Source organism: Cervus elaphus, chromosome X, assembly GCF_910594005.1.
Source record: "Cervus elaphus chromosome X, mCerEla1.1, whole genome shotgun sequence".
NCBI lineage: Eukaryota > Metazoa > Chordata > Mammalia > Artiodactyla > Cervidae > Cervus > Cervus elaphus.
This window is the reverse complement of record NC_057848.1, coordinates 46,803,779-46,829,118: the sequence shown is the minus strand read 5'-3', so window position 1 is coordinate 46,829,118 and position 25,340 is coordinate 46,803,779. Positions and strand designations below refer to the sequence as shown.

The 25,340-nt window shown below is 35.3% G+C and overlaps 1 protein-coding gene and 1 pseudogene across 13 annotated transcripts in view; both read left to right on the top strand.

The window, feature by feature from the left end:
• THOC2 (THO complex 2) overlaps positions 1-25,340 on the top strand; it is a 112,632-nt gene that overhangs the window by 56,125 nt on the left and 31,167 nt on the right. For 9 of the 13 annotated variants that reach the window (XM_043895215.1, XM_043895208.1, XM_043895214.1 and 6 more), the window contains exons 9-19: positions 526-618; positions 3,533-3,688; positions 4,279-4,451; positions 5,702-5,897; positions 15,901-15,942; positions 16,384-16,514; positions 16,616-16,717; positions 20,321-20,417; positions 21,056-21,149; positions 21,540-21,620; positions 24,526-24,622. In XM_043895215.1, coding sequence (XP_043751150.1) covers positions 526-618; positions 3,533-3,688; positions 4,279-4,451; positions 5,702-5,897; positions 15,901-15,942; positions 16,384-16,514; positions 16,616-16,717; positions 20,321-20,417; positions 21,056-21,149; positions 21,540-21,620; positions 24,526-24,622 — 1,262 coding nt within the window. The remainder of the gene's footprint in view (positions 1-525; positions 619-3,532; positions 3,689-4,278; positions 4,452-5,701; positions 5,898-15,900; positions 15,943-16,383; positions 16,515-16,615; positions 16,718-20,320; positions 20,418-21,055; positions 21,150-21,539; positions 21,621-24,525; positions 24,623-25,340) is intronic. The other 4 variants (XM_043895217.1, XM_043895216.1, XM_043895212.1 and 1 more) reach the window with 1 other exon arrangement.
• On the top strand, positions 23,268-24,515 carry LOC122689089 (annotated as a pseudogene).

Here is a 25,340-nt window from a genome sequence, read left to right as displayed (position 1 = left end):
CCAGGGAAGAAGTACAGACACCCGTTTTGAAGGGGAAGTCAGCTGACAAGCAGATATACTTAGCACAGAACCCAAGAAATAAAAGAACAGGGAGAAAAGTATCAAGCAGACACAATGGTTCCACACTTCCAAATTTGTCAGTCTTGTCTATCTGCAACTCCACTGAGAAGTACTTGAAAAAGCAAGTTAAGAAAACACACATATAAACAGAAACCCAAACCAAGTATTATGCAGTATAAAATCTCATTCTGTTCAAGTTTCAGATTTTATTCAAATATTAGCATGTGTCCATTTTTGAAACTGCTTTTCTTGTGTTCATCAGTTGTACCAATGTGAAAAGAGATATTCATATGATTATATTTGTTCTGAATTCGGATGTTATTATTCATGGTCAGGAAGAGCAATGAAGCTTATTGTTGCCCTAGAGTTATTTGATCTAAATGTTCTTAATTATTGGTAGATTAAAAAGATAGATTTTAGTTGTACTTTTTGCACTAAATAGAAACTTTTCTTTTGTTTTTCAAGGAACCAAATGGAGAGACTCCTTCATCTTTATACAGAGTTGCAGCAGTACTTCTACAGTTTAACCTTATTGACTTAGATGATCTTTATGTACATGTAAGTTAAGTGGGCTGCTAAGAATATTTGGTTATTCATCCCAGGGGTGGGGAAGAGGAGGAGGCAGCCATGTAGCACTCCAAGATTGGTTCTAGATGCTCAAGTCTTAATTTTTGAAGCCCTATTACATTATTGCTTTGTGTTTGCTTTATAAAGTGAATGAATTTAGTTTATAGGAACCATGGAAATGAAATACCTTTTGTACAGAATTCAAGGTTAACTGTGAAGTTAAAGTTCTTAATTGTCATCAAGGCATATGTCATGGAGAGAGAGGCCAAGTTCTAATCAGTGTGGTTTTAGACTGCTATATTATACACGCACGGATTATGGGAAATATGGGTTTACCTAAATAGTTCTTCCTTCTCCCCTACATGTTAATTTTGAGGATTCAGGATGAATTTGGAACTTTTCATGTACTTTAAAAAGATAGCTTCTCTGGTGTTTTTACTGCTGGATAATAGATGTGCTTTTATTGCAGGATCTAGAGGAATGTGTATGTGGTTGTGATAGATGACCTCTAGTTCAGCAAGAGCTTAGCCTGTCAGTTTGAAAACACTAGGTTTGTAGTATAGAATTTCTTGTTTTATGAGGTTGTGAGTTAGGATATCTATGAACTGTTCAAAACTGACATCATCTTCACTGCCTTTGAAATCACTTTCTAACTTCTAACTTCCTTGCCTGTCATTACATATAATGGTTACAGAGCTGAATGAAATTTGATCACTATCTTGGAAGCAGTCATAGTCTAGCAAGGGAGAAAACATTTTGCATTCTATAAGTACTTTATTGGAAATATTCACATAGTGCTATGAGGGCTCAAAATAGGTAGTGACCAACTCTGTCCCTGGGGGATTTTGGAAGGCTTCTCCAAACTGCTGATGTTGAACTGGGAACTTGAGGTGTTGGCCAGGCTTAAATAGGTGGAAAGCATTGTAGGTAGAATTAACTGAATATAAAGGCAAGAGGTTTGAAAAGATTTCATTATCCCCTTAGGGGAACACCGAGAAGCTCAGAGTGGTTGGAGCCTAGGATGGTATGTAGGGGAAATGAGGATGGAGAAGTAGATTGGAGGCCAAACTATGAAGGGTTGTTAAGGGCCATGGTAAGGAGTTTGGATTTTTTTCTTGTTGATAGTAGACAGCCATTCAAGATTTAGTGTAGACAAGGATGTACAAACTGAAAACATGAAAAACTGGTCAGAAAAAGAAGAATCTGAAGACATAGGTATGAGTTTATACAGGCAAATATAGACTTGGAGAACAAATGGAAAGTACAAAAATGATGATAGATTTATTATTGACATTTTTCAGCTTAATTGTAAATATAAGCACAGTTTAAAAGTATTCCTGTTAAAGTGACAGGGATTTTCAGATGGGATTAAAAACCAGTTAATTGTTTACATGAGACTTCTGAAACCTAAGGGCAAAGAAAGGTTGAAAGTAAAAGGGTGGGAAAATATACCAGGGAAATTATTCTTGTCAGACAAAACAGAGAATCACTTTATAATAATAAAGTTGTTTTTACTAGAAAGATATAATCATTGTAATTTTTATATATACCTAATACCATATTTTCAAAATACACAAGACTAGAAATGGAGAGAACTATAATTAAAAACATAGTGTTAACCCATTGTAATGGGAGATTTCAGAGGCAATTGAAGTAGACTAGGTAAAAGATGAGAATCTGTGGTAGATATTTGATAGGTATATAAGTAGAGCAATAAAAATGGGTTTGATTGCCAGTGGAGAGAATAAGGAATGAGAAAAAGTCTGGCTTACCTCCTTGCACCAGTCCATAATGAGTTTTCTTCCACTCCCCTTTTTGACTGATGGGATAAAGTCTGTAGTATGTAGTTTAATATTTCACTGTGTCTCCTTGTGCATGTGCTCAGTCATGTCCAACTCTTTGCGGCTCCATGGACTATAGCCCACCAGGCTCCTCTGTCCATGGGATTTTCCTGGCAAGGATACTGGAGAGGGTTGCCATTTCCTACTCCAGAGTATCTTCCTGACCCAGGGATTGAACCTGCATCTCTTGTGTCTCCTGCATTGGCAGGCAGAGTCTTTACCACTGCTCCACCAGGGAAGCCCCTCACTGTGTCTCCTTTTATTATTTACTGATTTTTTAGTTTGCATTAGATTTATCTATTGAAATAGATTTTGCATTTCTAGGGGCAGGAATGGTGAGCTATCACCATAGTGCCTAGCAAAAATGACTCAATAATGGTTTGTTGGATATGTGTCTATTTATGAAATGTCCATACTAACCATCTTCTACTCATACAAGATGGCTGTACTTGAGATACTTGATCCTTTTTTTCATAATGGAGGGTCAACTATCCACATGATACTTTTTCTTTTGTAATAAACTAGAAACTAGTTTTTGACTTAAGACAAATAGGTATCTAGAAAATGAAAAGTGAGATGTCAAGTTGTTCATAATTTTTCGACTTGAGATTTTTCATTTAGAGGAATAAAATTTGCCCCATTATGTAAATCAATAGTTTACCTCTCCCAAATTGGATCTGTATATAGTATTTTATTTAATTTGGGGTTTGGCCTTTAAAGGGGAAATCTCTGATATTTTTAATTGAACAGGTATGCATTTTCTTGGATAAACTAATAAATGCAATGGTAGGTATTGCTGTTGTAGTATTATATTAATTTAGGACCTCTGACAGAAGAGATGAAACTTTGAATTGCTACCTGAGTTTAAAAAGTGTACATAATTCAGATATTTAACCCTGTCAGGTTAATATGAAAATAAGGGGGAGACCTATTTCGAAGGGAAATTATGGTCATAAATAGACCAGACTTCTTATGTACAGTTTTATCAGTTGAGAGTAGTGTTTGCTTTTTATGTGTGCAAATAGTATTAGCTATTTTATGAAATTTTAATGAACCATTTTTAGCTTCTTCCAGCTGATAATTGCATTATGGATGAACACAAACGAGAAATTGTAGAAGCTAAACAGATTGTTAGAAAACTTACAATGGTTGTATTGTCTTCTGATAAAATTGACGAGCGAGAGAAAGAAAAGGAAAAAGAAGAGGAGAAAGTGGAGAAGGTATATAATTTATTCTGATAAATGTTGTCTTCTGGATTTAGAATTATGAAATTCAACTTGTGATGGTTATTCAACTTGTGGAAGAAGAATTTCTTAATTTTGATTGTGACGAAACCTAGTTTGTGGAATACTAATTTGCAAACATGGTTTTGGCACCTCCCAAACGAGGCTGTCATGTTTTTTCCTATATAAATTTCAGAATGTATTCTAGATAATATCACACATGTATTAACTATATTTGTTCTATGTATATAGTGTCTCTCAAGTCCTGAAGGGATTTTCAAAGATGAATTCTAGTTTCCTGTGGCACAGTAGAACTGAATTTAATTCCAAGTCTGTAAACTGTTGTGTTTTGTCTGCTAAATGATAAAGCAGATCCTATTATTTCTTTTTTTTTCAGTCACTTAAAAACTCGATTGTGCTTTCAAGAAAATACTGTTGAATTTGCCACGGATGGCAACTGTTATTGACATACATTGTGTTATTTGGCTTAGCTTTTTAAATGAAAAATATTTAAAAAAAAGAAAAATATTTAAAGATTTATTGGTGTCTGTATTCTGAGTATCTTTGCTATAATTGTTCTTTTTTAGCCACCTGACAACCAAAAACTTGGTTTGTTGGAAGCCTTGTTAAAGATTGGTGATTGGCAGCATGCCCAGAGCATTATGGATCAGATGCCTCCATACTATGCAGCTTCACATAAACTAATAGCCCTTGCTATTTGCAAGCTGATTCATATAACTATTGAGCCTCTCTACCGAAGGTATGTTACCATATGCTTTACTAATTGAGGTAGAAAGAGTTTAGGACTACAAAATAAAATCTGCATATTTACCTTGTCTCCTTCAATCAAGCATATATTTTAATTCAATCAAGCATATATTTTAAATTGTTTTATCAGAAGATAAGAGATGGTCACAGAGCATATCCTTCTGGCTGGCAGGCTTGTCTCCTATCATCTACACCAGGCATTGCGGAATTTGTGCTGCAGTGTTGTCTCAAAACTACATGTTAGATTTCTAGGTAGGATTTGCTTCACTGAGAGTGAAAACTCCATTCTTCTGTTTTTGACTTTTGCCTCTCTCTTGGGGAGGAGAGAATTCCTAAAGTTTTTACCTAGTGTAATTTTCCTCTTATCTTGGGTTGACTGGCTCTGAGTGAGGTCTGTGCCACTCTGCTTGCCTTGTCTCTTCTGGCATATAGGCTGCTGTTGTGGAAATTGCTACCGCAGCCTCTCTCATCATCCCTGGTTACTGTGTCAACTAGTCCTCTAGCCCTCACCTACTTGTAGGATATGTAGGAGCAGTGCTGGCAGCAGTGCTGGCTTCAGCCCCACAGATCAGAGCCTGCCTCATGAGCCCCAGCTTTGTGGCTCGTGCATAGCTGCTGGCTGCTGCCTTCAGGCCACCGTGCTGTGGACTGTGAAGGCTCTTCAGAGAGGGACCCCTGTGGCTCCACAGCGGCACACCTGCTCAGCAGCTGAGAACTCTGGGCGTGCTGTCCTTTTTAGTGTGACATACCCTCTTTCATTATGCCGCTCACCTTCCCTATTGTCACCTACCTCACATTCAGTCTAGGTAGTGGAAGTCAGGTTGAGAACTGTTTATTGACTTGCATCAGTGATGTTATCTCCATATTTTTCTCTTTCGTCTTTGTGTCTCTGAGGTCCATCCCTTGTTCCCCATTCCCATATCCAAATTCCTGATATTGACCAAATTTAATTAAAAACCAAGTTCATATGATGTATGAACATGTTAACTGTTACATGGAACCTACACTTCTCTGATTTCCTTTTTCTTATGCAGTTAATTTGAAACGGTCTCCTAAGCTCTGAGTTTTTTCAAATGAGTATTGTTTTTGTCTTTTTCTACCAATTAAATTATGTGGTATAATGAAGTTAAGCATAAATGAAATAGAAGAAGCAAATACTAGTAAGAAAAGTTTTATAATATGACTGTGTTAACTTAAAATGGAGCATTGTATAGTATATATACATTTTTCTTCTTTTTGTAGAGTTGGCGTTCCTAAAGGTGCTAAAGGCTCACCTGTTAGTGCTCTGCAAAATAAGAGAGCACCAAAACAAGCAGAGAGCTTTGAAGATTTGAGGAGAGACGTCTTCAATATGTTCTGTTACCTTGGTCCCCACCTTTCTCACGATCCCATTTTATTTGCAAAAGTGGTGCGGATAGGCAAGTCATTTATGAAGGAGGTTAGTAAGTTTTTTTTTTTCTTTCGAGCAGAAAGCTAAATTATAGAATGAAAATGTTCTGAATATATTTGTGTTATGTGTGTCTCTAGAAATACAAATAAAGTAAACTTCAGAAAATGTTATGCTGAGTAAGATTTGGACAAAGTCAATTGTGTCCCAACCATTTATATATAAAAACTTAAATCCAGTCAAGCCCTCCAGATAGAAAAATACGGTTTGGACATGCGATTGCTTTTTGAATCTTCTTATAATTGTGGTTATATGAGCATTCTTTCCTCTTGCTTTTTTTCTGCTCATTTATTTTATTGGCTGCAGTTTTGAATCACTGCCATTATTTGTGTTAAGTCCCTTTAACCTCAGACCTCAGACTGTTCAGGATTTATTCTTCTTTTTTTTTAGTAAACTTTTTACTGACGTAAAACATGATACAGAAAGCACACAAACCATAATTGTATAGCTCAGTGACTTTTTCCAAACTAAATAGCCATGTGTCTTCCACTTAGATCAAGAGATAGAAAAGTACTAACACTTGAGAGTTTTCCTTAGATGCTCTCCTAATCACTACTCCAAGGGAAACTGTTATTATTTTATTGATGTATAGTTGGCTTACAATATTATGTTAGTTTCAGATGTATAGCAGAGTGGTTTGGCTATACTTATATATGTATATATCTTTATTCGTTTTTTTGGATTCTTTCCCATTATAGTTTATTAAAAAGATACTGAATATAGTTCCCTGTGAGATACAGTAAATCCTTATCTATTTTATATATAGTAGGGTGCATCTGTTCATCCTTTGCTCCCAATTTATTCTATGTCTGTGAGTCTATTTCTGTTTTGTAAATAAGTTCATTTATATCATCTTTTCAGATTCCTCATATAGGTGATAAACATTTGTCTTTCTCTGTCTGACTTACTTCACTTCATATGGTAATCTTAAGGTCCATCCATTTTGTGGCAAATGGCGTTGTTTCATTCATTTTTATGGCTGAGTAATATTCCATCGCGCGCGCGTGTGTGTGTGTGTGTGTGTGTGTGTGTGTGTGTGTATGACACACAGACCCCACATATTTTTATCCATTCGTTCTTGATGAACACTTAGGATGCTTCTGTGTCTTGGCTTATTATTATTTTTTAAAGTTAGCTTTGAGTTATAATTTACATACGGTAAACCTCACCAACTTTAAGTATGCAATTTGATGAATTTTGACAGATGTATATAGTTGTATGTCCACCACCACAATCATGATGTAGGATATTTTCATCATCCCAGCACGTTCCTCTTGCTCCTTTGTCATCATTTCCCTCCCTTCATTGCTGGTTCCTGACAACTGCTGGTAGGCTTTCTGTCACTGTGTTTTTGCTTTTTCTAGAGTTTGACATAAATGGAATTGTGTAGAATGTACTCTTTTCTGTCTGGTTTCTTCCACTTAGTGCTTTTGAGATTCATCTCAGTTGTTGTATGTGTCAGTAGTTCTTTATTGCTGTGTAACATTTCATTATATACACATAAGAGAGTTTATTTGTTTGCCAGTTGATGGGCATTTGAGTTGTTTCTAGTTAGGGGCTATTATAAAAGTGGCTATGGATATTCTTGTACAAGTCTTTTTTCGGGGGGAGTGTATGTTTTTGTTTCCCCAGGATTGGGATTGCTGGGCCATATGGGTAAGTGTATGTTTAACTTTTTGTCAAACATTTCCAACACGTGTGTACCATTTTGCACTTCTGGGGACATTGTATATGACTTCCTAATGCTCCATATCCTCATCAACACTTGGTATTGTCAGTCTTTTAAATATTAGTCATTCTAATGGGTGTGTAGTGCTATCTTTTGTGCTTGTAATTTATGTTTCACTTCATTATGTTTCACATCATTTATGATGATCAGTGATGTTGAGCATCTTCTCATGTCCTTACTTGCCATTTGTAATCACCTTTATTGAAATGTCTATTCAAATCTCTTGCCCATTTTAAAAATTCAGTTGTCTTTTATTCTCAGTCCGATTTGCCTTGTCATTTTGTTTACTGTCTTTTGAAAAGCAAAAGTTTAAAATTTTGATTAATTCCGATTTAATAGCACTTCTCTTTTATAGTTGGTGCTTTGTGTTCTAAGAGGTCTTTGCCTAACTAAGGTCTTAAAGAATGTCTAATTTCTTTTCAGTTGTAAAGCAATGTAACCAAAAGACTAGAAATCTGGAAATTGTTATAAGCATAAATGTGGTTTTCTCCAGTGTTTGGTGATTGTACCTAATTTTTAATTTTTGACAACAGTAACTGCATAGAAAATTAACAGCTCTTGTGTATGAATCATTTGACACCTATTTCATTTGGCTTTAGATACTTAGCTGGTAGATAAGTTTTTTTAATGTTAACAAATTTATATTGTATAAAAGTATGCTAAAGAAATCTGCTAAGTAGTTCATTACTATACATTATATTTATATAGCATACATTCATATAAAAGAACTATAACAGTGTTTCATTATGTTGATCCTTATAGTCTGAAAAGGATGAGTCATGTTAACTAGTGCTTGTTCAAAGAACACGGGTTGTGTTTTCCCAGTGTTGTAATATTGAGAAGCATGTAAAGTCAATTTGTCCCATTACTGGTGATGTTAGCATTAATCACTTGGTTAAGGTGATGGCTGCCAGGTTTCTCCAGTGTATAGTTAACTCTTTTTCCCTTTGTTGTTAATATGTATCCTGTGGGGAGATACTTTGACACAGTGTAAACAGCTTCTTTCTCATCTTACTTTCACCCACTAATGCTATTCTTTTTCGTTGAAAATCTTAATGTTCTGATCTCTTGTTCTGAAATTCTTTCTCTGGCTATGAGTGTCATAAACTTGTAAGCAGGAGACCAAACATCAAACTTGTGGAAGTCCCGTATATAGACATATATATAAACATATACAGATACAATATTGTTAAGATACACAGGTGCTAAAACTCTTCCACTCCGCCATCTCCATTGCAGCCCTTGTTTGTCTTTATTCTATCATAGTTGTGCCTGGTGCCTACCCCTAACTTCAGTCTTTATTTTTGCAGAGGTAGAAAGGCAGATGGGAAGATAAAAATGTTTATTTTGATCCCAGTGTGGAAAGAAATCTATCTTCTCTCCTTGCTAAGGTTGTGGTAGTAAAAGTGCATCTTTCCAATGATCTGACTTAGCATTTTGGTTCATTTTTTTACCCAAAAAATATTTCACTATAACAAATCTTTATGTATTTATAGGTCTAAAAGACTTTAGTTGCCTAGCTCGAAATTTAACCATGGTTTTTTGTTTTCTTTTTTTTAAGGTTCCTTCTAAAGGGGGAATATGGGGCTTCCCAGGTAGCTCAGCTGGTAAAGAATCCGCCTGCAATGCAGGAGATCCTGGTTCGGTTCCTGGGTCAGGAAGTTCCCCTGGAGAAGCAGTAGGCTACCCACTCCAGTATTCTTGGGCTTCCCTGGTGGCTCAGACAGTAAAGAATCCACCTGCAATGTGGGAGACCTGCATTTGATCCCTGGGTTGGGAAGATCCCCTAGAGGAGGGCATGGCAACCCACTCCAGTATTCTTGCCCAGAGAATCCCCATGGATAGAGGAGCCTGACTGGCTACAGTCCATGGGGTTACAAAGAGTGACATGACTGAGCGACTTCTCTGTAGTCTGGAATAGGGAGTGAATGAGCTCCGTGAGGGTGAGTACAGCTGTCATTTAGGGACCTCTGTTTTGTCTTCTGAGACAGATTACACATCGTGTACTAGGCACGCCCAGTCAAGTGGGTATCCAGCTCCCTTGGACTTTGATTCCCCAGTCTGAGCCCAGTTCCTTTGAGAGAAAGCAAGCCTTAGCAGCCAGTCCTGCTGGGCTTCTACTCAGACGGGTTTTTCCTCAGGCTACTTACTTACCTTGTAGGTCTTGTTGCCTAAAGGATTTTATTTACTTACCTTCCTTGCTCAATACTATTTCTGGGGATTGGGCTAAGGGCAGGCACCATACCACACTGTCTGTAGTTTAGAATCTTTGTGTGTGTTTGTGTTTGCATCCCCTTGAAATTAATAGTATAATTTGCTGTTTTCTTGGTTGGTGGTGATTTGGGGACATTTAAAGAAAAGTAAGCTATACTTTGTTATTGCATTAGGGATCAGGGAAGAGAAATTCTGTTTATGCTTCACTCTGTCATCTTAATTCAGTTGTCTGACTAGTTTCTTTATATGACTGTTTCTTATGTTGGACTTTGGTAAAAAAGCCAAAGGAAAGGAAAGTGAGGTCGCTCAGTCGTGTCCAACTCTGTGACCCCATGGACTATAGCCTACCAGACTCCTCTGTCCATGGGATTTTCCAGGCAGGAGTACTGGAGTGGGTTGCCATTTCCTTCTCCAAAGTGCTCTAAATTGATTCACAGATAAAGTTTATAGAGAAACCTAGAGTCAAAGGGTCAGATTGGGTACTTTTGGGTTGGCCAAGAAGTTTGTTTGAGTTTTTCAGTGAGATGTTCTGGAAAAACCCAAAAGAACCTTTTGGCTAACCCAGTAGGTGATAGTAGGAATAGTTGTGATAATGATAATTGTGGTAATGTGGAAGAATGTCCTTATTATTAGGAGATGCACACTGAAGTTTTTTGAGATCATGTCTGCAACTTTTTTGGTCAAGAGAAAAAAAGGCAAATGTTAATTGTTGAATCTACATAGGAGGTATATAGATGTTCATGGATAGCATACATTGATTCAACTTTTATGTAAGCCTAGAATTTTTCATAATAAAAATTTGGGTTACTAGGTGGAGAATGTACCTTAATACCATTCATCCTTAAACTGGTTCTAGTTTATGAACCAGCTACTTTAGAATCTTGACTTGATATTTACAGTTTTTTGTTAGCTGTTAGAGGAGGGAGAGTCATTTTTCTAAGCCAGAGATGGGTGGTAATACTATTTGTCTTGTCTAGTTCCTGGGGTTGCAATGTGAATCAAATGAGATATGTCATCTCACACACTAGTAAAGTAATGCTTAAAATTCTCCAAGCCAGGCTTCAGCAATACATGAACCGTGAACTTCCAGATGTTCAAGCTGGTTTTAGAAAAGCCAGAGGAACCAGAGATCAAATTGCCAACATCTGCTGGATCATCGAAAAAGCAAGAGAGTTCCAGAAAAACATCTATTTCTGCTTTATTGACTATGCCAAAGCCTTTGACTGTGTGGAACACAATAAACAGTGGAAAATTCTGAAAGAGATGGGAATCCCAGACCACCTGACCTGCCTCTTGAGAAACCTGTATGCAAGTCAGGAAGCAACAGTTAGAACTGGACATGGAACAACAGACTGGTTCCAAATAGGAAAAGGAGTACGTCAAGGCTGTATATTGTCACCCTGCTTATTTAACTTACATGCAGAGTACATCATGAGAAACGCTGGGCTGGAGGAAGCACAAGCTGGAATCAAGATTGCCTGGAGAAATATCAATAACCTTAGATATGGAGATGCCACCACCCTTACGGCAGAAAGTGAAGAAGAACTAAAGAGCCTGTTGATGAAAGTGGAAGAGGAGAGATAAAAATAAATGGAAAAAAAAATAAAAAAAAATAATAAAGAAAAAAAAAGTTGGCTTAAAGCTTAACATTCAGAAAATTAAGATCATGGCATCCGGTCCCATCACTTCATGGCAAATAGATGGGGAAACAGTGGAAACAGTGGCTGACTTTATTTTTCTGGGCTCTAAAATCACTGCAGATGGTGATTGCAGCCATGAAATTAAAAGATGCTTGCTCCTTGGAAGAAAAGTTATGACCAACCTAGACAGCATATTAAAAAGCAGAGACATTACTTTGCCAACAGAGGTCTGTCTAGTCAAGGCTATGGTTTTTCCAGTAGTCATGTGTGGATGTGAGAGTTGGACCATAAAGAAAGCTGAGCACTGGAAAATTGATGCTTTTGAACTGTGGTGTTGGAGAAGACTCTTGAGAGTCCCTTGGACTGCAAGGAGATCCAACCAGTCCATCCTAAAGGAGATCAGTCCTGGGTGCTCACTGGAAGGACTGATGTTGAAGCTGAAACTCAATATTTTGGCCACCTGATGCGAAGAGCTGACTCATTTGAAAAGACCCTGATGCTGGGAAAGATTGAGGGCAGGAGGAGAAAGGGACGACAGAGGATGAGGTGGTTGGCTGGCATCACCGACTCATTGGACATGGGTTTGTGTAGACTCTGGCAGTTGATGATGGACAGGGAGGCCTGGCATGCTGCGGTTCATGGGGTCGCAGAGTTGGACACGACTAAGCGCCTGAAGTGAGCTGAACTGAAACATTAATTAGATTCTAATAATTATGCATTCACTTTTAGAGTTAAAAGTAGTTGTCATGAATTTTTAAGATCATAATAAGTTATCACTTATGTCAGCTATCGCTACACTATCTTTGATGATTTTTTAAAACTGTTTATATAGTTTAATCTGTTTCTGTCTTTAAATATAAGATGCCACTTTAAGGTAGCAGTTTCACTTCCCTCAGGAGCAGACTTTGTATGGGAATGCCTTTAGCTTCTTTACATTGTAGTATTAAATGTTTTTTCCCTCCTCATTGTTGAAATTTGTTATAAATAATCAAAGAATTTTTTTCGAATAGAGGACATTTTTGTTGCTGGGTTTTAATGAACTTGTTAAGGGTAGTTATGGACGTGTGTCCATTTAAAAAGAGAAACAAATTTTGTAAACTATTTAAAAAACAATCAGAACTTTGCATTATAATTCTTATTGTCCAAGTGGACACAGACACCACTGTCATTGGCACTCTAGAGTTGGAGCATAAGTTTAATCTACAATACCCTTGCTGTTTAATGAGTCTGAGCAGAGAAAAACTGTTAGAATATTTGTATTTGTATTATCCCCTATAATAATTGGTTTGAACTCAAGTCATTTTAACTATTACTGAATATCTTCATGTGGCAATTCTAATCAAGGTATAGAATCATAGTAGTAAATTACTATGTAACAAATTACAAATAGAATCTTAATTTTTCCCACTAGTTATGCTTTTTACCTGGGAGGTGTATGTAAACATACAAGGAGAGTCAGATATTTAAATCTATTAGTAGGCAAATGGAGACTCTTATGTACAAACAGTGTAATTTAAAAAATATGTTTTATACAAGAAAAGAAAGTAGAATTTTTAGTGTGGACCACATGCATGCTGGAAACAAACAGTTGATTTAACTATTGTAATTCCTCTCTATTTCCTGAAATTGAACCTCAGTGTTTAGTTTCAGAAAAGATAATTCAAAGTATGTAAGAGAGATAGCATTTAAAAATTACCCTGGGATAAAAACTGAGCCAGCACTTATGTCATCCTGTATGTGGGTGACCATATTAGACATTCTTTGGCATCTTAGTAGAGGTTTGTCTTGACTGAAAAAGAAATGTGGAAGATAGTACTTTTCATTTAGTATCCTGCCCTGTGATTTCATAAATGATGTAGTATCAAAGTTAAGGAATTATTTCTAACTAAGTGTTTTGTAAAGTCTTTAAGAGTTTCTACTGAAAGGCGATTCAGTTATCTCTTCTCCAGGCTTGATAAACTCAGGTTCCCATTACTTTTAACTTACAGGTTATATTTTCCTATTTCTAAGTTACTGTGATGGGTCTTACTTAGACTCTATCAAAAAGGTTTTCTCATAGAGTAGTGTTAAGACAAATCTGAAGTTCTTAGCCCATTCCATGGAACATAGTACTCAGTGAATGATAGCTAATAAGAACAAGAAAAGTAAGAACGTTGAAAATAATGCCATGGTTTATTTAAATGTAGCTTTGAATTCTAATCTAGGCTTAAATTTAAGTATTTTTCATTTTTTTCCCTTTTCTGAGATAAAGTATACTCTAGTATGCTACTACTTTAGTATTTGAAACATTCATGAGTTAGAGGTACTAAAAATAGTGTATTAGTAATAAAAAAATTAATTCATCTAGTTATATCTATGACTTCCCCCAACCTTTATTTTTCAACTCTCTGAAAGCCCCTTCTTGATGAACCTATTTTTTTGTGTGTATGTGTGGGGGTGTGCTCAGTACTGTTATGCAGCCCTGACAGCTACTCTGTCATTGTAGGGCAAGAATGAAACCTGCTTGGGGTCATTTATAGCTTATTGTCTGTGTAGACATAATCGTGCTCAATTTTATTCAGACTTAAAAATTCAGTTCCTAGTAGTACATTGGTAAGCGTAGTTTTGATCTTAAAGAGATCTTCAAAGATAAGAACTACCTTTGTCAGTTCCTCAAAGATAGAAACTTTCTCCTGTTCATCTTTGAATTCCCAGTGCCTGGAACATAGTAAACAAATGCAGGAATGAATATCTTTTGTCCACCCCCATCCTTTCTCCCACTTCTGCCTGACCATTCAATAAAGCTTTTAGTATTCTTTTGTGGGAATGGAGAGTTTTGTATGTGCTATGAATTAAAAAACATATTAAGTTAAACTAAAAGAAACAATCAAGGAAGCGGAATGTGTAAAGAAAATCACTTTTACCTGTGTATATATCTTGATACTTTTTTGTTCATCTTTATTATAACTAGCCTTTGATAGAAACATTTTCTTACTGTTCTTCTAGATAGTTTCATTGTGCTGTCCATATTTCTTTCTCTCTTTCAAATTTTCCTGTTTGTGAAATCCAGAGATTTAATACATAGACATTAAAAACTAATGTAAGTATCTAGTAAGGGAATTAGGACAGCTTAATAACTAGGAAAATATCTTATTTGTATGGAGAAAACTGCATGTAGCTTTTTTAGGTTCATTTGAATTGTAGTATTAGGAAAAGAGTAACTTAACTGCCTTTATCCCCAACACAATACACTGTAAACCTAATTCTTCCAATTATGACATACCCTTATTTCTGCCTCCCAGGGTACACCCAGTATGCTTGGGGATTACCCCCTTCCTCCCAACAAAATAAAAGCAACTGTATAGTTTGTTTTCTGCCAAGCCACTTCTTCATAACTTGATTCCTTTTTTGCTGACCAGGATATATGTTGATGACTAAATAATTTCTGTGAAAGGGAGCCATATTTTTTACCCTGCCAATTAAAAAAAGGTGATTGTTTTCCCATCAAAGTAATATGACTGTCCCTGTATTAGTCTTATGTGAAAATGTAGCACCCATTAAATTACTCAATCATGAAAACACACATGCACAAAATATCCTTATCTACCAATAAAGTATGTGAGCTGCTTATTTGCTTTCCCCCTTCTCACACTGGATATTGAGCTAAATCCTTTCCAGAAATCTAGATTGTCCTTGAGTATCAGTTCTTCAGCTGTCCTTTTGGCCTTTGCACACTCTCCACAACACTCCATCTGAATATTCACACGCAAATGTTATGATTTCATTTTGAATGAATAGACAGCATTGTCAGACATGGCACTTAGTAGCCCACCTGCAAATCACTGATAAAATAATGACCCAGGCCATTTTGCTCAAGTCTGTTTAAGTTAGGAAGTGGTTTGGTTTTTGTCAGCAATGTTAGTAATATTTTTGGGCTTATTTCTTGGTGAAGGATTAAGTAGTGGTGAATTAAAATGTAGCTTTAAATTTTCTTTGAGTTTAATTTCTGTTCTTATTGTTTTGATGGTAGATTTTTACCAATTCTGAGGGAGAAAACTAGAATGTCTGGAAGGAGAATTGTAAATGCATTATAACCAAATTGAGCTTGCTACAATTTTATAATAAATATTCAGATCAGTTTTAGGATGTGGTAGGTTTGTGATAATGAGGTTGAAGAAAGAATTGGCTTATAAATCTAGCATTTAAAATTCATGAATGTTACAAATTATTTGAAGGTTAGAAATACAGATAAGAATTTAAAATGTTAATTTGCAATAATGGTTATATGTAAAATCTACATGTGTGTAGTAACAAGTAAGGAAAGAATTCAAAACCACATGCAAGTTGGTTGTTTTTTTGAATTAGAAATAAAGTTGCGACAGCATAATCTTAACCTTTTTGCATTTTATTTATAGTTTTTTTTTAATTTTAGTTTCAGTCTGATGGAAGCAAACAAGAAGATAAAGAGAAAACGGTAAGAGACTAGAAAAGTCCAATGTGTCTAACGTTTGTCTAGGTACAGCATACTGTGAATTTTACTGTGAACAAGCTTTAATCACCTGTGTGAATAACTGTCTTATACTTGTACATGTTGAATATAGCTTTTGGCTTATCATACAAAGTATCTTTTAAGATTGACAGCCTCCTGTTTTTGAGGATTACCTTGTTCAAGAAAGGCAAAGGGATAAAAAGTCCCTCATTCTTGCTCCACCTTTCCTTCCCTCACCTGATTTGCTTTCTTAGATAGAGAAACACAAATACATTATGAAAAGTATGGTGATAATGTGGGGAATTAGATATGGTGTGTTATGAAATCAAAGAATGGCAATTTTCCCAAGGCTCACATAAATTTGTTTTGGGGAGAGGGATTAATATGCACCTGTTACTGAAATAATTTTTCTTCCCTTCTTCTTAGGAAGTTATCCTTAGCTGTTTGCTTAGCATTACTGACCAGGTATTACTTCCATCTCTTTCTTTGATGGACTGCAATGCTTGTATGTCTGAGGAACTATGGGGAATGTTTAAAACATTTCCGTATCAGCATAGGTAAATATATAATATTTTTGTTGTTTTTAGTTAAACAGTTCTAGTGCACTAACCTCAAAATGTTTAACTTTTCATAATTCTTCATCTCATCATTTTTAAAGATATCGTCTGTATGGCCAGTGGAAGAATGAAACTTACAACAGTCATCCACTTTTAGTAAAAGTTAAAGCTCAAACAATAGACAGAGCCAAATATATCATGAAGTAAGTTTTAATTTATTTTTCTTCTTAATATCTGGATCTGATTTACTTTCTTTCAGCCAGCTTGTCTGAGTTTCAGTTTTGAGGACGCCCAGGAGTATTTACTAATTGTATAGCTGATTATATACTTCCCATAGAGTGACTCCCAATTTTTGTGGTTTTTAGCTTGTTTTGACTACAGTGTTAGCTTTTGTAGTTGTCATTTTGCATAGCTACAAACTGTATAAAAATCCTTTATAGGATGCATTATATTATAGGATTTTTTTAAAGGAGAGCATACTGTGGCCTTTGCTCAATTTGGGTAATACATCCAATGGCTTGTACAAGATAGTCAAAGTTCTAGGAATTTGTGCTGAAAGTTATAGCAGTTTTTTCCCCCCTTTTTGGAAGATCTAGTAGAATCATGCAGAACTGTCTCCTTAGGGAGTCAACTTTTGAAAAATTTCCATTTTTAAAATTTGTGTGCTTTATTTTCATGTCACTAAAAACACAAGAGTGGTGTTTTTCCTAATTCCTAGTAAACTGTTTGAAGTTTAATTATGAAAATTGTATACTTCAAATCAGTACTGGTTTAGATACTAATTACACTGCTGTATTGCAAGGATTTTCAGCAGGGCTTTTTTTGTCATTTCTTTTACATTTGAGCAGTGGTATGGTTATTCTAATTAGAAGTAGTGCATTCTCTAGTTTAACTAGATTAAACAGTATGCAGTGATACTTTCTTTGCCTAGTGATATTATCCTAGGTTGCAGTCTACTAGGGAAACAAGTGTGTGCACAATCACAGTCTGGTTTAATAGATAGCTGTTACACAGCATGTATAAAGGTCTCTGGGACAATTGAGAAGAGAATGAATTATTCCACCTCATGGAAGTTAGGAAAGGAAGGCATGGTAAGAGGTGATATAAGAACTGGTCCTTCCAAAAGAGTACCAGTTTTAAGAATTCCCCAAGTAGAGTTTCTAGCTTAATAATAGCTAATATTTATGAAGCCATTACTATATGTGATGGACACTGAACTAAGTGCTTTATATGGATTATTTAATGATGTATTAAATATTGAATCTGTCTCTTCCACTCTCTACCCCCACTTACTTAGTTCTTTCAGCTGGAGTATTATAGTGCCTTGTATTATTCTCTTTCTTCAAAATCCTTTGGTGACTAACCATTGCCTGCAGGTTATATGTCAAACTTCATGGCATGGTGATATAAGAGAACCTCCATGATCTGTCTCTCACTATTTCCATCCTCATTTCCTGTCAGTTTTACCTCTAGCTGTACTGAGCCCCACGTATGTTTCCCTGAATGTGCTATGGTCTCCTTTTTCTTTGCATATATTTTTTCTTTTGTTCATACAGGTTTTCCCTTACCTCTTTTCCTCTCTCCATCTGGTGACCTCACCCTTGGATGGTGGGCTCCAGTGTCACCTCTGTGAAGCCTTCCATTGCATATACCACCAAGCAAAATTGATTTTTTAAAAATTTAATTAAGTAATTAATTTTTGGGTCGCTGGGTCTTTATTGCTGCGTGTGGGCTTTCTCTAGTTGCGGTGCGCGGGCTTCTCATTGCAGTGGCTTCTCTTGTTGCAGAGCACGGGCTCTAGGGTGTGCAGGCTCAGTAGTTGTGGTGCATGGGCTTAGTTGCCCCTCGGCATGTGGAATCTTCCCGGAGCAGGGATCGAACCGTGTCCCCTGCATTGGCAGGCGGATTCTTAACAACTGGACCACCAGGGAAGTCCGACGATTGTTCTTTATTTGTGCCGCCACTATTAAATATGCATATAAATACTATCATACTGCTTATGTATATTGCTATGATTATTTTTCTTTTTAAAATTATCTAATTTTTTTTCTAGTTTATACATTCACATGTTTTAAATTTTAGTAGATATGAAAAAGTAGACAGTAAAAAGTCTCTCACCCTGTCCTCTCAGTTCTCCCAAGGGAAAAAATGTGGCCACTGTTTAGTTTCTTATTTATCATTTGATATTTTTATGTATATGCAAATAGATACAAATATATTATTCCTCTCCTTTTATACTATTGATAGTGTATAATACGTAATGTTCTATAAGTTGCTCTAATTGTTTATGAATAAAAAATTTTTTTTAATGGTTTTAAATTTACCTCCCCAGCTGAACTGAGCTTGAGAGCAGGAACTGTTACTCATCCTTGTATTTCTAGTGATTAGTACTCTGCCCGTCATAGAAGACATTAATATGAATTAATGAATAAGTAAATTAATATAAATGTTTATCACAGAACAATATGTGCAGAATTTTTCATGTATTTGGATTTTTTTGTTAGCTGTAACTGTTACACTAGCCTTGAACAATATGATTTTAGTATTCATTGAATTTTTAAAGTTGAAAATGAAATCATTAATTTATTACTTGAGAATTTCACCAGTTTTGATTACTGTTTAAAACATGAATTTTCTATAGGGCATCCAGTAATTCATTCCACAGATGCTCATTGATTGTGTTCCATATGCCAAGCACCATAGTTGCTTGAGGGGAAGACATAATCAAGAGAATATTCCTTTTATTATAGTTTTTTTTTTTGGTGGAGGGAGGAAGCAGAAAGGACTGAAATAAAAAATATGGGAAAGAAGGGCTGTTTTTGTCAAATAGGAGGGCTACCTGAAATAGGGTTAGAAGTAAGGGCAGGTGGTGGTAAGCTTGAAAGTGGAACAGAGTATAGCCAAAGTTTAAAACTGATGAGTCATTCTTTTCTATGGGAAAAAAAAGAAACTGGGCATAGAGAATGGGAAAGGGAAGCAGTTGTTGATGAAATAATTTTGATTAATGGATCAGTTTTGTCTTAAGTTTTTAAAGATAATTATAGTTTGTCACTTCCAGAATGGTCACATTCCTTGAACTGTCAACTAAATTCATTATTTGCATCATTATATTTTCATTCTAGAAAGCTGTCACTTGTTATTTTTTCAAGTTTCTAGATTTATTATGTAATAATATAATCAGAAGAGTTTAAGATCCTGTGAAATAATTGTTTTGAATTTGTAAGCATTTCATAGATATAAATTTCCAAAATGTTAGTAAAAGAATACTTAGTAGAGGGTGAATTAAAGAGAAAGGAAAGAGTAGAATTGATTTTTCAGGACTTGATTACTTTGAATATGAAAATCAGAGAACTTCCTGTATCGAGTACAGTCTTGGCTATCACTCTTTTAGGGTCGCTAAGACAGATGACATGAGGCATTTCAATGTATTACACCAAATTTGTTATCTTAATCCCTAAACTGATAGTGAGCCCTTCTAAATCTGAAATAATTATTCTCTGTAAGAAGAGATTTATGTACTTGTAGAGTACGTTAAGAGTTTTAATGCTTATTAGACTATTACTATAAAATGAAAATGTGTATATTGTAAATGTTAAGCATTAATACAAAAGTTTAATACCTTCTTGGAGAATGCATAATCAAAATAGCTCAAGTCCTGCAGTAAAGCATATGATGAGGGTGATTGTTTACATGGATCCATTTTGGATATATGGGAAATAAATTTTTTTTCATGATGTAACAAAGCTACCAACATTACAAGGGAAATTACTTAAGATGATCCCTGCCACCTTTTTCTCCCCTTGTAGGCGTCTAACCAAGGAAAATGTGAAGCCTTCTGGAAGACAAATTGGGAAGTTGAGCCACAGCAATCCAACCATTTTGTTTGATTATGTATGTTTTGAGGTTAATATTATTTTCAGGGATTTTTCTTTTTGTTGTCTTTGAATCAGCACAAGTGGAAATAGAATGATGTAGCTTAAAAATGATAGTTTTAGGGGAAAAATCTTAGCAAATGAACCATTGTATGGTTATTCTAAAAATAAAATTTAGTATGCGATATACTTAACACATTGATCTGCTTTTCTATTAATATGTGACAATGCTGCTCCTATAAACAGATTCTCTGACATTGTCTCATGTACCACATTTCAAGTTACAAAAACATTAATAAAGAGGTACATTATTTGTTGATTTAGTTTTTAGAAATACTTGAACAGCATTTCATTGCAATTCAGATGTAACACTTTCGTATTTAGAATGTGATTTCTAAAACACATTTGACATCAGTCTAGCCTCTATAATTCCAAAATTCAAGTTTGGGTGTCCTAGAATTATTTCCTAGTTGGAAAATGTAGCCTAAGAAAATATTTTCTTAGGAAATGATAGAATAGTAGGTTTTATATAAATAAACAATGGAAGGAAACTAATTTTAAGTATTATTTCTTTTGAAAAATAAAAAAGACTAGCCATTATTTGGTTAACACAGTAAAAGTTCTCTTTTGATTAGTTAATGCCTTTTATTCTTTGTTGCCATCTTCCAGATCTTGTCACAAATACAGAAGTATGATAACTTAATAACACCTGTAGTAGATTCATTGAAATACCTCACTTCATTGAATTATGACGTCTTGGCCTGTATCCTTTCAAATGAAATAATTCATAGGTTTTACATTTCATAGGTTGTAGTGGTGAATGTTTTATTTTCATTGTAAATTCCTTTCTTAACCATGTGAGGTTGATTCAGATGGCTGATTGGAAGGTTGGCCAGTCTGGAGTTTGTGTCTGGGTTGTATATTGGGAAAGATAAGATTACCAAAAATCTTTGATATATCTTGCATGCTAAAAGATGGAAAAGAGGCTGCTAAAAAGAAAAGTTGGTACTACAGTGAGTGTATTTTTCAATAATTTGTAATAAATTTAAGCTAACAACTTTTTTTTCCCAAAGGGTGGCATTTTATTGTTCTCTTAGCTAAAGGTCATTGTTAGAGATGTAATGACTTAAAATTTTTTCTTAATATATGAAAGATTGTATCATTGAAGCTTTAGCTAATCCAGAAAAGGAGAAAATGAAACATGACGACACAACCATCTCAAGTTGGCTTCAGAGTAAGTATTTTTATTTTTCCAAGGATGAAATTTCCATCTGTTGTTAACTGCCGAGCTATGTATTCTGTTACCTATGCTAAGAATCTATTTGTCAAGAGCTTTTGAGACTATCTAACCACTCAGCTTGTTCTACAAAGGGTTCAAGTCCTCGGTTGTGTAAGGAGGTTCATATGGTATTTATTCCTTTTCTAACTCAAGAGATCAGTATTGGCTGTGATAGAATTTGGAGAAACATTACTAGGGAGATGAAAGTTCCCATCCATTCTATTATTTTAGAAGAATTAATCTTAAGGGAACTATTCTTCCATCTCTCCTTTCCATCCTGAGGTTCCAGTTACCTTAAAAGAACACAAACTTGGTTGTTTAATAAAAAGCCATAGCATTGGTATTTTTTCCCCTTGTACCTTTGATTTCTAGCAGCCATTTACATTTTCTTTCAACCAGTTGTGTCTCTAATAGCTGAATCTTCAGTAACTCTCCATTGCCCTTTGAAGTCTACAATCTGTAATATATCATACAAGTAAGTTCTTTTGGAATTAGGTCCTCTTTCTATACTAGCTTCATCTTTTGCCCCTCCCTAATATTCTAATTCACATGGAAAGTGAACTTCTTGCACTTTCCATGGCCCTTTTGCACATATTATTCCCTCTTCTTGGGGGTACACATCCATACCCACTCATCTCTTCCAGCACACTTCTACTTATTCATTAGATTTCAGGTCACTTTCTTTGGGAAGCTTTCCCTGTTAACACCTCCCACCCAAAAAGTCAGAATAAAGTGTCCCTCTTCGGTACTGTTGTGTAGCTTTTTATTCATCATAGTTATTTTAGTTTACTTTTCTGTATCTCTCTGTAATGTAAGCTCCTTGAGACTAGGACCTGTGTTTTGTGCATTATCCTTTAGGTGCTCAGCAAATAATTGTTGAAAAGGATGCAGATCACTTGACTTCACTAGGGTCTCCTCCTCTTGTCTTGACTGGGATTTTGTCCCTACCAATGTGATAAAGACTATTGGCTAAAATTGTTCTTTTGTTTGCTTCTTGGTCTGGCGATGTTTCCTTGCACCTCCACAACTGGTGGCACATTCCTAGATAAAGTGAGATTTTTTTTGTGACTCAAACATTTGAGGGGCAAGTGTTTTATTGATCATTCAAGTTTGAGTTATATGCAAGATTCTGTTGTAGCCTAATTTATGTCACAGGTTGTGGAATCAGGCCTAAATATTTGAATCACTGTTCTACCTCATACCCAACTCTGTGACCCTTAGCTAGTTTCATGACATAACTTCCAAAATTTTCTTATTGATAGGTTTGTACCAACTTGAGGTGATTATTGCAAAGATTAAATGAGATAATTACATAATATCAGCTACATAATCAGCTTAGTAGACTGCTTGGCATATGTATGATCAATGAGTATTAGCTATTAGGTTGGTGCAAAAGTAATTGCAGTTGTGCATTGTTGAACTGTACCATTTGATATTGAATATTGTTCATTGATATTGAACCACATTCTTAAATAAATGTGGTTATACACTTTTGTATAAAATGATGTTCTATAACATTTTAATGTGCATTTCTCACTTTATTTTTTTTTGCTTATGACTTACTACTTGCTGTTTATTTTATATTTATTTTAGACTAGGGAAATGATGTTAAACAAAAAAAAAATTTGAATGATTTTCTTATTTGAGTTCAAAATGGATTGTAAAGCAGCGGAGACAACTTGCAGCATCAACAATGCATTTGGCCCAGGAACTGGTAATGAATGTATAGTGCAGTGGTAGTTCAAGAAGTTTTGCAAAGGAGACAAGAGCCTCGAAGATAAGGAGCACACTGCCATCAAAGTTGACAGTGATTAACTGAGAGGATTATCAAAGTTGATCCTCTTACAGCTACACAATAAGTTTCCCAAGAACTCTGTCAACCATTCTATGGTTGTTTGGCGTTTGAAGCAAATTGGAAAGATGAAAAAGCTTGATAAGTGGGTGCCTTGTGAGCTCACCGCAAATCAAAAAAATCGTCATTTTGAAGTGTCATCTTCTCTTTCTCTACACAACAACAACAAACCACTTCTTGATTGGATTGTGACATGTGACAAAAAGTGGATTGTGTAAGACAACTGGGGATGACCAGCTCAGTGGTTGAACTGAGAAGCTCCAAAGCACTTCCCAAAGCCAAACTTGCACCAAAAAAGGTCATGGTCACTGTTTGGTGGTCTGCTGTTGGTCTGATCCACTATAGCTTTCTGAATCCTGGTGAAACCATTACATTTGAGAAGTATGCTCAGCAAATTAATGATGTGCACCGAAAACTGCAGTGCCTGCATCCGGCATTGATCAACAGAAAGGGCCCAGTTTTTCTCCATGACCATGCCTGACCGCATGGCACACAACCAATACTTCAAAAGTTGAATGAATTGGGTTACAAAGTTTCACCTCATCTGCCATGTTTACCTGACCTGTTGCCAGCTGACTACCACTTCTTCAAGCATCTTGACAACTTTTTGCAGGGTACATGCTTCCACAATCAGCAGGATGCAGAAAATGCTTTCCAAGAGTTCGCCAAATCCTGAAGCATGGATATTTTATGCTTCAGGAATAAACAAACTTATTTCTTGTTGGCAAAAATGTGTTGATTGTAGTGGTTCCTGTTTTGATTAATAAAGATGTGTTTGAGCCTAGTTATAATGATTTAAAATTTCAGTGTCTGAAACCGCAGTTGCTTTTGTACCAACCTTAATATTATTAATTATAAAATTCTATTCAGTGGCATCAGCAACACAGTTTTTCCCAGCTCATTTTGTTTTGGAAATTGAGTTAGTTGAAATGACACTTAATATTGTGCTTTTTGTTTTACGAACTGTTTTTTTAAAAAGCCCTGTTTTTTGTTTTTTATTTCATATAGGTCTGGCTAGTTTCTGTGGTGCAGTTTTTCGTAAATATCCAATTGATCTTGCTGGTCTTCTTCAGTATGTGGCTAATCAGCTAAAGGCAGGCAAAAGGTATTCATAGCAAATTATATGTAAATGAAATTCAATAATTAGAGTGCTTCTGCTGGTATTGGGATACTGAGGTTGCTAGTATCTTGAAAAATTATTTGTTGGTTGTAGACTTAAGAATAATAGTTGTTCACTTATTTACATGGAATTCTTTAATTAAAAGAAATTAAAGAAATTACAACTTACATATATAAACAGAATTTTGTAATTTTATAATATTTGGTTATATATGTTACTCATTAAAAATTCATATTGACTATGCATTAGACTTTTGAATAAATGATTGATATGGTATATTTTAAATCCTCTTATGGCAAAACATATTGCACTATTGATTATGCTACTGGGCAGAGGAATTGGCCTTTACATTGAGCATTTGGTAGGAATGTGTTTATTTTGAAGGTGTATGTACTATCTTTAAAACAACTATTTTTTGAATTTAAAGTTTAGAGATAGGTAACATTAATGTATCTTTGGACACTGTCCTCTTTTCTTTATAAATAGTGAGTTTTATTATATTATTCTGGACTAATATCAGTGCTTAGAGTTTGAATTAGAATGTAGATTAAACTCCACCAGCAATAGACTGACTAGACTAAGAATTGAAAATTGTTTTCAAAAGCTTTCTGGTAGAAAGCAAACAGAAATCTGTAAAGCTCTCTGGTGCTTCAAACAAATATTATCTAAGTAATTCTTGACAGACTGTTTTGGTTTAGGGAAA